Raw genomic sequence first — 14,311 nt, 5'->3', positions numbered from 1 at the left:
CCATGGTTAGATTTGGACCGTCTCCGTCTCCGCTTGGATTGCCGATGCGCACCCCGGGTCGGATATCGTGAGCTCACTGAATGCTGCACGAGTCGTTGGCTCGATCTGCCCTGATCAAGCTGTGAAGAGGACCCAGACTTACCACGGGTGCTTCTTCTCTTATAGCTGTGGTGTATTGCTGGACCCGGCTCGTCGGTGTCCGAGGAGGGATCAGAGGCGCAAGAGTCAATTCCGAGCTGATCTTCATCCCTATCCTCCGCTGCCTTGCGCTTTCGGAGATGTGAGGTTTCGCCGTATACCTTGTCGAACATATCAAGCTCAGCCTGGTCCAGTTGCAACACGGGACTTCCTCCTCGAGTGTGTTTCCCAAGGGATGTGTAGGTGCCTGACTTTTTAATGATATGTCCCTGCACGGCGAGTACAGGAAGCCACCAAAGTGCGAGATTCATTGTAAGAATATCTGTGCCACTCGCCTTCCACGGGACAACGGTGTACTCGACCTGCAGTCCGGTTTTGCGGCTGCTTTCAGCGAAGGACGCGTTAGATGGCGGGTTAGATATCTGGTCTGCGTCATCGTCGCTGCTCCCCACTCTTTGCTCGTCATCGAAGTTCTCGAAAGATCTATTCAAGTTCTCCACTCCAGCGCCTGCCACCTGCTCTCTCACGAATACAGAAAGCCGTACGAGGACAAGCTCCTCTTCGCTGATGATGAAACCATACCTCGTCCTTGATTCCCACATGTACTTGGTTATCTGTGTCATGACATGTTGTGCCCTTTTCCTTAGCATCGGCTTTTTGGAGTTGACCCATTCTGATTTCCACTTCTTGGAAGATTTGGAGTCTCCAGGAACAATATTTGGGTAGAAGGGGTAGAACCCGGGCACTTCTTGATAAACACACCAGTCCGGCTCCTGCTCTTCACCTTTATGGTTTTTCGTGTTGCCCCGCCCTGTATTCGCCGCGAAATGAATTTTGCCCTGTCGAAAAGAATTTGCCGGCTTTTTTCTGCACAGGGCAGCGTGTGTGCCTCCAAATGCGTGGCGCAGGACGGGCTCATTCCATGCGACAGCCAGTTGCGTCACCGAGTCTTCTCGGAATATATCCCTCTTCTCCGGAGGGACCTCGCTCGCATCGGCAATCCGGGGCTCGGGCATCGGTTGCCTCAGGACATTCCCAAGGGTCGCTCTCAGGTTCTCCCACGTAAAGTCTTCCCATTTGACACATCTATCAGGACCATAATTAGTTCCCGTCCTGGTGCTGGAGCCTTCTTTGGTGTGTACGATTGGTTGGGGGTTGGGTTGCGTGAGATATTCGAGAAATGTGGCTGCCATCTTTCAGAGAATGATTCAGTTGAACTCTGCAGAGCAGGAAATAGCTAGAATTCATCCAAGGAGATTAGTGGTGCTTTTTTTTTTCTTTCTCTTTTTTTCCCCTGGCAGTGTCTCATTATTAATATTCGCGATTTGGGCTTGGAGCCGGAGCCCTCAAGCCCACTTTCACACTATCGCAAGATTGAGAGAGCACTGAGCGGTGTACCTCTCTCGGCTTACAAGGGGGCGGGGGGAAATCAATAGTTGCATTGGAAAGTCCCAACTGCATCTAACAGTGTCGTCTGAAGGGCCACCTTTGGGGGGCAGCTGGTCAATTCCAGCCATTGACAGAATCCTATATGGCGCCGGTGTGGTTGCATGCAGCTCAATTGGTCTGCGCAAGAACGGAGAACGAACTGCCTATCATCTACGGCTCCCGCACGGCCCGAACCCCCCAGCAACGGTATCCCGCAAAAAACCCCGCACCATTTGTCGTCTGGGATTCGAAGAGCCGATATGCACGCATTCTCGTATTGGGCAAGTTTCTTATCGCAACACAGGAATGCTGCCCCTGTCTTATAAGAAGGGGAGTGGATCAATACAAATTGACTGCTTTTAGATCAGGGTGTTCAAACGAGACTCTTTAGATTTGCAATGATCGCGAAAGTTTTACGATGTCTTTTTCCTCAAATTCACCCCCATTGCCCGATTGTAAGGGTCCAAAGCTCTGTGAGTTTCCTGCCAGCATCGAAGGCATCAAATTCTTGCGCACGCTATCCTCCGAGACAAACCACGGCGACGGCGATGTGCCTCACAGCAGGGTCTTCCTTGTTGCGTTAGGAGATCAAAGATATGCCTTGAAAGTTGTAAGACTTCGCAGTTCCTGAGGCACCTTTAAAAAAAAACTACTAAAAAAAAAGACTGATTGGACTTGCTAAAAAAAATTCATAGTTCAACTTTTTCAGCTTGGAGGAACTTCGTCCTTTTATCCCTGGCGGCGATCATCTCTTGGAAAATCGCGACAAAATGATACAGGACCAGCTAGATCCATTCTATGCCGAGTGTCGCGCGTTTGGGAGGCTCGTCCAAAAAGAAAAGGACGATGAACTTGCAGTTCGGTGCTATGGATACAAACTGCTACCGGCGGCTGTAGAACGTCAAATTAACAAACAATTCAAAATCAAAGACTGGAACCGAGGAAAGGGCCACGAGAGGCAGCCTTTGAGGGCAATCGTCAAAGCCTATATTCGATTTCGCACTCCGTTTGCTAGAAGGAAGTTCCCTCTTATGAGAGAAAAGATCAAAGAGCTGAACGCCCTAGGTATCTATAACATGGATATACGGGAAGACAATTATTTGGGCGGGCGCCTCTTTGATTTCAGCATCGCGATCACGGCACCCCATCTAAGTCTTTGGACAAAGCTGCGGTTTGAAGATCAGATATTGGCTGACATCAACTACGATTTGGAATGTTTTGATTATATGGTTGGCGAGAAGGAAAAGGAAAATGCCAAAATGGTAAAGCATCCGCGGTCTAGGTATAATTTGAGGCCGCGGTCCGCGCGGGAGCCGCATGGCTGATATACATCAATGTATCAGCTGAAAAAAAACCCCACTAACGAAGGGGTATACCTGACACTTCCACCAAGCGACTATCAATACAGCTCTGATTCAACGCTTTGGTAATTACATGCAAATACATAGCTAAATTTGGCGCTTCCGCGCTCGGTCTGGGTTCGGGATGTCAAGTTGAGGCTGGGAATTCTAGGCTTTTAGATTATTTCGTTGGTGCGATACGGCCACGTTCTCGGCTGTAATTGGAGCAAAGCGATACTCAGCCAGCTTTAGCGAGCGTATTGGGAACTGTTATATAACGCTCGAATGCCCGTATCACCCCCTAAAATGCCTATCGTTATGGACGGAAGGCTACCCCACCACTAGCGTGGTGCAAGAGCTACAGGTTACCGTGTCACAAGCTATAACGAAAACGGTCCACTTTTCGCCAGGTAGACATGTTATTATATGCCGAATCAGTACTCAGGTCGGTGACGACTGGGGAATCCTCGGTGTTGTATGTTTTTGCAGTTTTCTGTTTTGTTTTTTCTTTTTTGGATGTCATGTTTTCTTGTTCATATCTGTTCCAATGGCTTATTGTATGCGGTAACTACCTGACTCGATGTCGTTCAAGAACCAGAGCCTGCATGCCAATGAAGAAGAGGCGGACGCTCGTGCTTCTACTGTATAATGGAAAACTCTCCGTGTGACCTTGGTCAGCCTCGTCCTTTCCGCGGCTTCTGCTCCCTTGGCTACGGGCGCCTTCTCTGAGGGCCGCGATATCTCTAGGCCAAACTCAGTCTCGAGGGTTACACGCATCTCAACGTGCTTCTCCGCAAATACTACTGGGGTAATGCTTGAGGACAAGGCCCCAGCAGCCGCGGCGGGAGGCGCGAGAGGTTCCTCGGCCATCGGCGGCATTTGTCAAGCCCACTTGCGGCGTGGTTCAGCAACGGAGGTGCGGTAACGGGAGGAAAGGACAAAGAACAGCTGCAATGGGAGAGATGGAATGCTTGTATCAGTAATCTCTTTCATTGTTTGGTGCTAATACTGATACTAATGTGAGTTGAAAATGTTTGGCCTTGCTCTCTTCTGTTGGCAGCCTAGTTTCCCTGCCGGCAGCACATCATATTCTTCGTGGTTGGCATCATACTACCTCCAACATTGACGGCGGAGCCACGATAGACCTTCGATCACTCAATCATATCATCGTTAGCGACGAGAGATCTTCGGCGTACATCGGAGCTGGCGCTACTAGGACTCCATGTACGATACGCTTGATTCTCTCGGGCTCGATATCACTTGAGGCCGGGCAACAGGTGTTAGAGTTGGGGGTCTGACGCTTGGTGGTATTATATCATATTACTCTGCGCGCTATGGTTACACCTGCGATTCCGTCTCAAATCTTAACCTTTATGATAAAGCTTTCCAGCCACTTGTGATGCGCCAGAGCTTGGATGCCATTCACTAAATGAACCTAAAAGCTATAAATACCGAAAAGGCGGCGAAAAGTGAATTCTCTTTTTCTCTTATTGCAACCACTGGTTAAAATGGCTAGATTATTATTCCTTTCTCCTTGCGAAGTGGAGTATAATATGGAATTCGATATTAGCTTACCCTCCAAAGCCACTTTGGAAATGTCTGCCTCCTCCTTTGGGAAGTAGACATCACATAAGTTCGTTCCAATGTAAAAGATACGCCGAAGTGCCATATCAGATAAGATTCCTTGCCTTTACGTTCTGTAAATAGTCGTCGATAATGAATTATCGAGGTGAATCGTTGGTACATGTGTTGAACTGACTTTATGTGACCTGCGTGCAAAACCTATAGACACTCCAGACTCCGGATGCAAGGATGAGATGTGATGAACGCAGAATGACTCGACAGAAAGTAGTACTGGTCGCATCCAACATGACCCCATCTGCCCTATGCGTCCCCCGCGCAGACCCAATATCGCAAAACCATCAGCGTCTTCAATGAGACTAATGACCTAGCCCAGCTGGAATCCTCTCAATGTGGTGCCGTGTAGAGACGGTATGGCATTACGCCTTGCCCTCCTCAATCCAAGGCAAGGGATAAGTGCCGACCCAGTCAGCAACTTCGGAGCGCAGCTGGACAATCTCAGAGTCGTCCTCGCCGCTGCCAAGGTGGTCAAAGAAGAACTTCAGCTTGTACTTCTCACCCTTGTCCTCAGCAGCCTTGCGAGCAGCCTTGTCCACTCTGACCGCAATAGTCACTGCACGGTCGACAATATCGGCAACACGGACAAAGTCATCCTCGTTGAAGCCACGAGTGGTCATGGCGGGAGTACCCATGCGCAAACCACCGGGAACCATGGCTGACTTATCGCCTGGAACGGTGTTCTTGTTGCTGGCGACACCAACAAGCTCCAGAACACGCTCGACTCTAGCGCCGTCCACGTGCTGAGGCTTGAGGTCAATCAAGACAAGGTGGTTATCGGTACCACCGCTAACAACCTTGTAACCGAGACCGCCGCTGTTCTTGGGCTCGCTCAGTCTCTTGGAGAATGCTTGAGCATTGGCTAGAACCTGCTCCTGGTATGCACGGAACTCGGGCGATTGTGCCTGCTTGAGGGCCACCGACAGAGCGGTGATGGTGTGGTTGTGAGGACCACCCTGGTGGCCAGGGAATACAGAGGCGTTGATAGGACCCTCCAGATCGTACATGATCTCCTCCTTCTTCTTGTTGACGGACCTGACTCCCTTTCGGTAAAAGATCATGGCGCCACGAGGGCCACGCAAACTCTTGTGGGTTGTAGTCGTGACGATATCGGCATAGTTGAAGGGACTGGGAAGAACCTTGGCGGCAACCATACCCGAAATGTGCGCCATATCGGCAACCAGGTAAGCGCCGACCTTGGTGGCCGTTGCCTTCATGGCCTTGTAGTCAATGAATCGTCCATAGGCACTGGCTCCAGCGACAATGATCTTGGGTCTGTAGATAGTAGCAAGCTCGTCAAGCTTGACATAGTCGATGAGACCAGTCTCCTCGTCTAGCCTGTAAGGAACCGTCTCAAAGTACTTGGAGACTGCCGAGATCTTCTTGGTTGGGGTCTGGTATCCGTGAGACAGGTGACCGCCGTGGGGCAGGTCCAAGCCCATCAATCTGTCATGCGTATTCATGAGAGCAGAGTAAACATAGAGGTTGGCGGGAGCGCCAGATAGGGCTGGAAATCGATATCAGTCTTGTGCTTTCATAGCATCATGTTGGCGAATGGTCCGCTTACACTGCACATTGACGCCCCATTCCTTGTCGCTCAGGCCAAAGGCCTCGAGGGCTCGCTGCTGGCATAGCCTCTCGGACTGGTCAATGAACTCGTTACCAGCATAGTATCTTGCACCCGGGTAACCCTCGGAGTACTTGTCTGTTCACGAGCATCAGCTACACATGGCTCTCTTTTCTTTCAGATGCCCGGAGGATTGTCCCACTCTGCATAACACTTCCCAAGGCATCGAGAACGGCCTGCGAAGTAAAGTTTTCGGAAGGAATGAGATTGATGGAGTGCTTTTGTCGCTTCTTCTCCTTCTCAATGATATCAAAGACGGCCGGATCGGCCTCGCGCAGGTGCGCAGACAGTAGCTTTTGACCAGCATCAGCATCAGAACCATTGGGTGCGACTCCAGTGTTTGCAGAGGTAGATTCATCTCGTACACTTTGCTGCCCATCGAGAGAGGCGGCCGACGAGGACTGGGACCTGCGAGCAGCGACGCAGCTCTGAACCTGGACGCGGGCGCCAAGGCGAGCAGCAGCGGTCGTTGTCGTTGTCGTCGTGGCCGCCCATCTCGGGAGGGTGCGGAGAGCACGCGAAGTGCCTCGGAAAGCGGCAAGAGACATGGCTATCTGCAGAGATGGGAAGAGACTGGAGTCAGCACCACGGCACAGACACGAGCAGAGGTCAACAACGACGACGAGGGCAGCGACGAGGGGGGAGGGAAATGGGAGTTTCTTCTATCCCAATTGGACTGGGTGATATACACGATAATGAGTCGTTGCAATGACTTACAGTCTGTCTTCTTATCTTATCCGTGCTTCCTGCATTTCGGGGGGCGCGTCGCAAGAAAATAAAATCAAACGAATCAATTGCTAATGGGATCAGCGAGGTCGGGAACTGAGTCGTGTGGTTATGGAGACGAATTGGTAGTCGCCTTGTCGCCGTCACCACTCAAAGCAGCGGTTTAGCAGTGCGACAGCTCCGCCGCTTACGAGGGACCTGACTGCTGGTGCTGATTACCTTAGCAGGGTTACCGGGTCGAACCCCGAATCTTTTTTGGCTTTTCTCAGTTGCCTTGCCAGGCTCTGCGAGGCTGCCAGGCACCACTAGAATTACTTGATAGGGCAGTCTTTAGCAGTTGGCCGTAGCCTGTTACTGGGAGAGGTACGTACCTGGTAACCCACCGGAATTCATACCGAAGCTCATTCGATTTTACTGCGGGGTCGGCGCAACGCTCGGAATCCATGAGCAAACGTTTGCATGCAGGCACGGGTCAGCCGGTCACGTGGCGATAAGAGCTCACCGATAAGCACGGGTGGGACACGACATTTTTTTTCTGCCTCTTAAGTGCGTTTGCGGCGCCCGCGTTTTCCTCTTCTCTTTTTTCCCTTTCTTCTGTATCAACTAAAATTGGATGTGACGAGCCGTTAAAACTCACAGCTTATTGGTTTTCCGCTTCGGCGGGAGCATGCTGACATGTCCTGGGCGGCACCTCACCACCTAAACAGGACAATATGAGACCATCTGATCCAATAGCTGTTGATCTACTTTGTGTGCATTCGTGTGCGTGATGGTACAATTCTTTGTGTCGGCTGGGCTGCTGGTTGGCGTTAGCATACATACAAACATGAGAGATAGATGTCAGCTTCGGTTCATTGCATACTGGCCAGACTAGTGTCTAGCCATGTACCATACCCCCAGACTTTCTCCCAAGTTGCGCGCCTGTGTGGCAATCAGACTAGGACTCGTGCGTGCCTAAATATCAACGTGGCACAAGACACGACGTCGGACATGCATCGAGTCACTCGGAAGAGTCGTGAAAAGAGACGGTGAATAATTGACGCCACCAACGACAAACTCTCTTGCTTGATCGCTTCACACTGAACTATGTTGAATCATCGGTCAATAATGGCATGATGTCCACGCTTGGTACGCAGGTTTCTTACGCCGGCATCAACTGTTGGACACTCGAGCAGTTGGTCTACGATTTAATGAAAATGCCTGTAAAGGAGAGAAAGCACACGTTGTCGCGGGTTTGTTGATCCAGAATCCTGCTTCGCACCACACAATATGGCCATTGCTAGGGCATATTTATTAGAGGCCGTGAAGCAATGGTAGGAGGCACAACTTCAATCCCAAGCGCTAGGGAGATGGTGAAAACTATCCCCCTTCATCTTCATCTTAGCAACTATCTGCGTATAATTTCTGCGACTGGTTGGCCAATTATTATATTTTGATCTTTAATTGGAGGTGTGAAGGACAGCAATGTTCTAAATGAATGGAAAGAACGGACATCAACGCAATAGTGTACGAGTATGAATACACAAGTCTTTTCTGACGATATGCGCTTGCATAGCATCCACCTTGCTCGAGTTAAGTGGTACAAATCGCCAGTATTGTTGTCGGCCATGAGCGCAATTTCAACACGGAAATCACGGTTGGCAAGCAGCTTGGGTCGTGATTTCTCGATCTCCAAGACTACAGCGCACATGAAAACAATCATGGGGCAGTATCGGTCTTCTTCCGTTCACGATGTGTTTCCATTGCTACTGCAACAAGGCGAAGAAGTGAAAGTTGCAGTTTCCTGCTTCGGAGGCCGTGAGCCCAGTCTTGGGCAAACTAGCAAAGAAAGCATGTGTCGGGAGGCAGGTAGGTAAACAATCTCTTCCTGCTGTTGAAAACATCCCATTTGAGCAGCCGTGGTTGTTCTTCCAGTCTTCCATCTATCGCATGTCTTTTACACATGGCCGAGAAGAATTCTGATAGCCTTCAAGTATCCCATCTCTTTGCCCGAGCTTTTCTTCAACTTTGGAAAAATATCTCGACCCATTCGGACATGACAACATACCCAATTCTAGACGCGGAAACGAACCCAAAAGAACATAAGCATTACAAAGTCAGACGTTATGGAAACCCCACTCGAGAGAGCCCATAGGCGTAGCGCGGGAAGCATATGGTCACGGAGATTTGTTCCCCTGGTCGAGCGATGGGTGGAGGCTACATTCTACTCTTCTCCCAGAGTCCTATTCAATTCACTTCTTCCCCTGGGGATCATGCCTCAGTTAAGAAACCATCTTCGCAGCATTCTTCCTACAAGAAGACTGCTTTGTAAGTCAACCGAACTCTCTCCTGAACCACCTGCACTGGATTCCATGAGGTCTCCCGATACTAAAGCAAGACTCGGCATTCAGTCACAATGGACTTCTTCTACAGTACGGTGTTCTGCATGATCTACCTCTACGCGCTCGATTACGACTGTACAGATATTTTAAATGGGCCTCCTGCGAACCGAGTTTTGGAGGCTATCAAGTACATCATGAGCGACTCCTTCTTGCGGGACTCTGGACTAAGTCACGCTCCTTTGTTAGTGGAAGACATCAACGGCATGATCATATACCAATGTATGACCAATCTGATAAACTATGCACTTTCCTATATGCTAACGTTTGTTAAACCTTCCTCAAGGCAATGTTTGCGACCCAGGCCGTGACAAAAGACAATACGAGAACATTCAGAAGTTCTCAATTGCTCTCTGGAACAGCTCTTACAGCAGCACTCCAAGATGCCTAACCACATTGGATTTTCTCGACCGTAGTTTGGAACTTTTCGACGAGCAAACGTTGGTGGGCACAGTTTGGCCCGTAATTTATTGGTTCTCTTTACCGCACAATGATTTTCGACGTGAAGGCCCAAAGGAAGTGCCCGGTGGCTCATTTCAACAGTGCCTGGACATTTTGGTCGCAAATCTGGCTTTTCTGACGAACAGCCAAAATGACCTGGATCGTGAAAAGGTCGAGGCACTCACCAATTGGCTTCCTTGGCTGGAGGATTAGGTTGATTAAACGTCACAGCTAGAGTGCCTTGGGGTTCGGACAAGAGAGGCGGAAATACTAATACCATCATCTGTGGCACGGAGATTATGCTGCAGGGACAGAAATCGTTTGTATTCTCGTCGTGAGACCATGCGGCCTTATCTGGACCCAATATAGGAGGAAGCAGGGAGGGATGTTTGGAGATGCAGTTTCCAGCTCCCCAAAGAGGTGTTTTCATCATAAAATAGACAGTAGCGCACAAAATCAAGTTTGGTTGTTTCACGGCTATTTTCAAGCCGTCTTTTCAATCTTCCAAGTCCCATTAACTTTTGAACTGACAACGTATACTGTGAAAGTCTAGGAGCTCTTGATACTTTTCACTTTGTCAGCATTATTGTCATTTGATCTCAAGTCTGCCTGGAGCGGTAACCAACATCTCTCTCTAAAGCATAATGTTGCTCAGGTATGGCTCATTTTTTAACCTCCAATACAGGTCTTCTGGCACAAGTCTGCCAGAAATTGTTGATGTCACATGTGCCGGTCCTAGCATGGAGCCACGAGTTATTTATCCCTCTTCTAGGCTGTCCTTTTCGCAATAATTCGCGGCTTGCGCCATGATTCGTTGATAGCTATACTCAATTCCCCCTGTTCCGCATTGATTGTAATGCCAGGTTGGAAAGTTGGCGGCTATCAACATGGGCTGTGACGTGACATAATTTCGTGGGCAAAGGACCCCAAAGTTTTAAATCACTATCAATTGTTCTCCTTTCATCCGGGGTATGTCCTCTGTGCCGATGGATAGTCAATGAAGAAGAAGTCCTCTGAAGCCAATGTCTGTTCTGGACTGAGGGTAAGATTGGCAATCGATTGCGCAGTAGGCACGGCGCCTGAGTCGATGTCTTGTAGGCTTTGATACGGCGTGGTGAAATCATCAAAGGCATTTTGGGCGGATCGGATGTATTCCCGCGTCGCATCGTTGAATGGATGGGCAATGCAGCCAAGACACTGACAACCCGGACCACAATTACACTCATGAAGAGTTCCTAATCCAGTCGTGTCGCTCGCACAGCCTCCCATTGGAACAGTGATGGCCGTCATGGGCGGATTCGGGGTCCTGGAGAAATCTTGTGGTGGGGGCGGCATGTTTACAGGGGCTGGCTGCGCTGGTTGAACGACATACACAGGACCACCGCCCGCACCTGTATATGCTACAGGTTGAGCTGGAAGTCCAAAGGGCAGGTATATCAGAATCGCTGGTTGATTATGGCCGCAGTTTGTGCAGGCAGGCGGGTGTGCCGTGATAGGTTGCATGGACATTTGTGATACAGGACTCTGAATCATGACCGGAAAAGCAGGGCGAGTGGCTGTCTCTGGCATTACCTGGGGCACCGCGGTCGCTATAGATGACACGCTTTGCCTTGGGCTGAATGTCAGCCATACCTATATCTGGACTTGAGTCTGGAGTTTAGCTTACCTGTCCTTTCGTAATTTTCTTGTGGCTCGTGACTTGGAGTTTGATCGGGAGTGACCGGTATAGGACGAAGCTCCTGATGACTCGGGAGACGCAGAGTCCGGCGTGGTTGCAAATTGTGCAGTACTGCTGGATCGTGTAGAACAGCAACTTGATCGCGAAGCCGGTTCGTCAGGGGCCGATGATGAGGTCGACCCTTCCTGTGATGATCTTCCCTCTACTTCATCATCTGAGTCGCTCCTCTTCGATGCTGACACTCCTGTCTCTGCAGCCTGTGGCACCCTAGCTGCTTGCACTTGAATGGGTTGAGGTTGTTGCGATACTGAGGCGGTGAAGCCTGGAAACGGTTGTGGTATGTGTGACGAATTCATGGAGCCAAAGTTCCAATTCCAGTTGGTGGTCCATTGTGATGCGCCGTTGCCATGCACGGGTGTAACCTGAGCTTGGGGCTGGGACAGAGATGCTGTAGCTGGTGCGGGTGCCATGGCAGGAGGTATGCTGGCTGGTGTCTCTGCCGATGGCGCTTTTGGCTTACAGCATGATGATGGCTCACCACCTTGTTGCTCCTTGGCAGATATCGATGCATTTCCAGGACGAATCGCCTCTACCGATGTCTGCGTGAGTGAGGTCTTTGGAGCGGCAGATTTATCGCCGACACACTCGCATTTCCTTTTCCTGGGGATGGCGACAGTGACGTCTCTACATCCACAATTGCTGCCACGCGTATGGGGGCATTCATTCAGCGGCCTGCCAGGCTTACGCACCGGGACCATGACACGCTCGTTGGCGTGGTTGCATGTGGTCGAACGATGGCCACGAATGCATGGCTCGCTGGGAGAAATGTCAGCATTTTTTTACAAAGAGGAAAGAACCATTGCCTGGCTTGGGCCAGTTGAGGCAAGATGCGACAGGCTTTGTCCGTCTACATGCGGCGGCTCCTTGATGAGAAGGTTTGCGGCCATCGGTGGAGATTCGGGGCAAAGGGCAGACATAAACGTACCAGGCCATCTTTTGACCGTTGATGAGCGGCATGGCGGGATCGGCACAGGTGAGCGAGTAGCACACCGATCCGGATGCATCCAATGTCCAAACAGTGTATGAGGCTCCGAGAAAAGAGAGGCAGATCTTGTGTCTCCCTGAACAACGTTCGCGTAGCTCCGGGGCCGAGACAACCTTGGACAAGATCCGGCTTTTGGTCGGCGGTTGCGTTGAATGGGAAATCGGACAATGAAAATGGGCACAGGCACGGACGTGGAGGGGTCGGGTTTTCCCCTTGTTTTAGAGTTGTGCTACGGGCGGCTCTGTGCTGAGCGCTGGGCTGTACCTAGCGGGTGCCTCCACTGAGGAAAAAAAGAGCGGCCAGATCCAGTGTAAATGTCGCCTAGAAGAATGGCGTTGGTCTTTAGGCACCTTCTGATTAGCGGGGTCTGTATCTTGCGTAAGTTGCAACTCTTGTTTGCCGCCGGAAAAGAGTTTGTCACTGATGCGCTACAGATTCGTGAACTTTGTAGTTAAGAACAAGTGATTGAAAGCTGAATTGAGTATGATCAGAAGAACAGAAGTCATCGAAAGATTGGAGGATTCGCGCAAGGCACACCTGATCGCTCCCGCGGTCTCGACCCAGTGAAAGGTCCGAGGGTGCACCAGCGACCAGGCAGTGGCAGTACCTAGTGGCAACCAGAGGGGTACCCAAGCCCAGGACAGCCACTGAGGATTGGATGTCTTGGAGTCACACGGACGCTCCACCGGCTCGCCTTGAAGACCCCGAGATACAGGAAAAATCCTTAACAAGGTTGACGGATAACAGACACCATAATTATTTTCCTGCTGCCAAGAAATCTTTTTTCTGGTGCGCCGTGGTACGAACAGAGTTCCGGTTCCTGACTGTCGATTCTAGTGAAAAGTGAAGGGTACCTTTACGTAGGTAATAGTCTCTCGCTTTGTCAACGCTGGGCTGAAACTTGTAGGCGCAAAGCCACCACCTAGAAGCTGGGATTACGTTGTTTGGTTTGTAGCCGCCCACCACCAAAGAAGAGAGCGGATCAAGCGTTGGTGAGAGTACGGAAGACTCTCCTAATAGTAGAGTCGGTCAGTCTTGTTTCCGATCGCCTCGGCTCGGGCAGAAGCTCCATTGGAGCAGTTTGTGTACATAAAAGGGACATTGGAAAAGCTTATTACGCGTTCACGGCTTTCGCTCCATTACGCAGCCGTATACCAATCTTGCAGATCAACGGGAGGGCCTGCATATCTCAAGGAATCTCCAGGCTTGACTACCTACCTAGATACATTAGAGTATGCGTGGTACGTATCCGCTTGCTGATAGCAGGAGGGGAATCAGATTCGTCTCCAATGCTGCCTTCATGTTATGGTCATCCACATACCTCCCTACCTACAACAGGGTACGATGTAACCTTGAAGAGGTCGTGTCAATGATTTCCTCTCATGACTTGCTTCGTATATTCATTCGGCTGGCCTGGGTCCTTCAAGGATGTGCATAGGCAGTCGTCGTCGAGCAGACAATGCTATTCGCTGCTCTCCCCGGTCTTCACCTTGGATTGGTACGATATTGATCCAATCGGCGGTGCTTATTGATGCTTACAGCACGCAGCCAATGCTGGTGCTGATGCTGATGCTATTGCTGATATCACTTGAAAGCATTACATTTTATTTATTTGGGAAATGTGATTGATTTCTACTTACCAGTCTTCCCATTGACATGGAGTACATAGCAAGACCGTGATGACAAAGAACAGTCTACTACTTCTGGAGGTACATCTAGTTATAAGAGATCTTCTCGTTTTGGAATGTATCATAAAAGTGTGTGCATCCAACAGACAAGAACATGAACAAGTTGCACAATTGAAAAGACGCCAATTGGACAAGGGTCAAGTTCCCGATTGGTGAGCGAATATGAGCAAGTTTATTTCACCCG

The 14,311-nt window shown here is 50.1% G+C and overlaps 5 protein-coding genes across 5 annotated transcripts; 2 read left to right on the top strand and 3 right to left on the bottom strand.

Annotated features, from left to right (window-relative positions):
* Nucleotides 1-6: 6 nt before the first annotated feature.
* On the bottom strand, nt 7-1,331 carry PFICI_03097 (uncharacterized protein; the record flags this gene model as incomplete). Its single annotated transcript, XM_007831678.1, has 2 exons — nt 7-83; nt 143-1,331. The coding sequence occupies 2 exons, from the start codon at nt 1,329-1,331 to the stop codon at nt 7-9; spliced, it is 1,266 nt and encodes a 421-aa protein (XP_007829869.1).
* Nucleotides 1,332-1,984: 653 nt separating this feature from the next.
* Nucleotides 1,985-2,891, top strand: PFICI_03096 (uncharacterized protein; the record flags this gene model as incomplete). Its single annotated transcript, XM_007831677.1, has 2 exons — nt 1,985-2,176; nt 2,262-2,891. 2 exons carry the CDS (start codon nt 1,985-1,987, stop codon nt 2,889-2,891), a joined length of 822 nt encoding a protein of 273 aa, XP_007829868.1.
* A 2,015-nt stretch (nt 2,892-4,906) lies between these two features.
* On the bottom strand, nt 4,907-6,719 carry PFICI_03095 (serine hydroxymethyltransferase; the record flags this gene model as incomplete). Its single annotated transcript, XM_007831676.1, has 3 exons — nt 4,907-6,051; nt 6,112-6,249; nt 6,314-6,719. The coding sequence occupies 3 exons, from the start codon at nt 6,717-6,719 to the stop codon at nt 4,907-4,909; spliced, it is 1,689 nt and encodes a 562-aa protein (XP_007829867.1).
* Nucleotides 6,720-9,292: 2,573 nt separating this feature from the next.
* Nucleotides 9,293-9,929, top strand: PFICI_03094 (uncharacterized protein; the record flags this gene model as incomplete). The annotated part of the gene is made up of 2 exons (XM_007831675.1): nt 9,293-9,497; nt 9,562-9,929. 2 exons carry the CDS (start codon nt 9,293-9,295, stop codon nt 9,927-9,929), a joined length of 573 nt encoding a protein of 190 aa, XP_007829866.1.
* Nucleotides 9,930-10,676: 747 nt separating this feature from the next.
* PFICI_03093 (uncharacterized protein) lies at nt 10,677-12,411 on the bottom strand (the record flags this gene model as incomplete). The annotated part of the gene is made up of 3 exons (XM_007831674.1): nt 10,677-11,325; nt 11,383-12,210; nt 12,380-12,411. 3 exons carry the CDS (start codon nt 12,409-12,411, stop codon nt 10,677-10,679), a joined length of 1,509 nt encoding a protein of 502 aa, XP_007829865.1.
* Nucleotides 12,412-14,311: the final 1,900 nt, after the last annotated feature.

This window comes from Pestalotiopsis fici (assembly GCF_000516985.1).
Source record: "Pestalotiopsis fici W106-1 unplaced genomic scaffold PFICI_Scf_2, whole genome shotgun sequence".
NCBI classification, from domain to species: domain Eukaryota; kingdom Fungi; phylum Ascomycota; class Sordariomycetes; order Amphisphaeriales; family Sporocadaceae; genus Pestalotiopsis; species Pestalotiopsis fici.
Note: the sequence above shows the minus strand (reverse complement) of the source record. Positions and strands in the feature narration are given on the sequence as shown.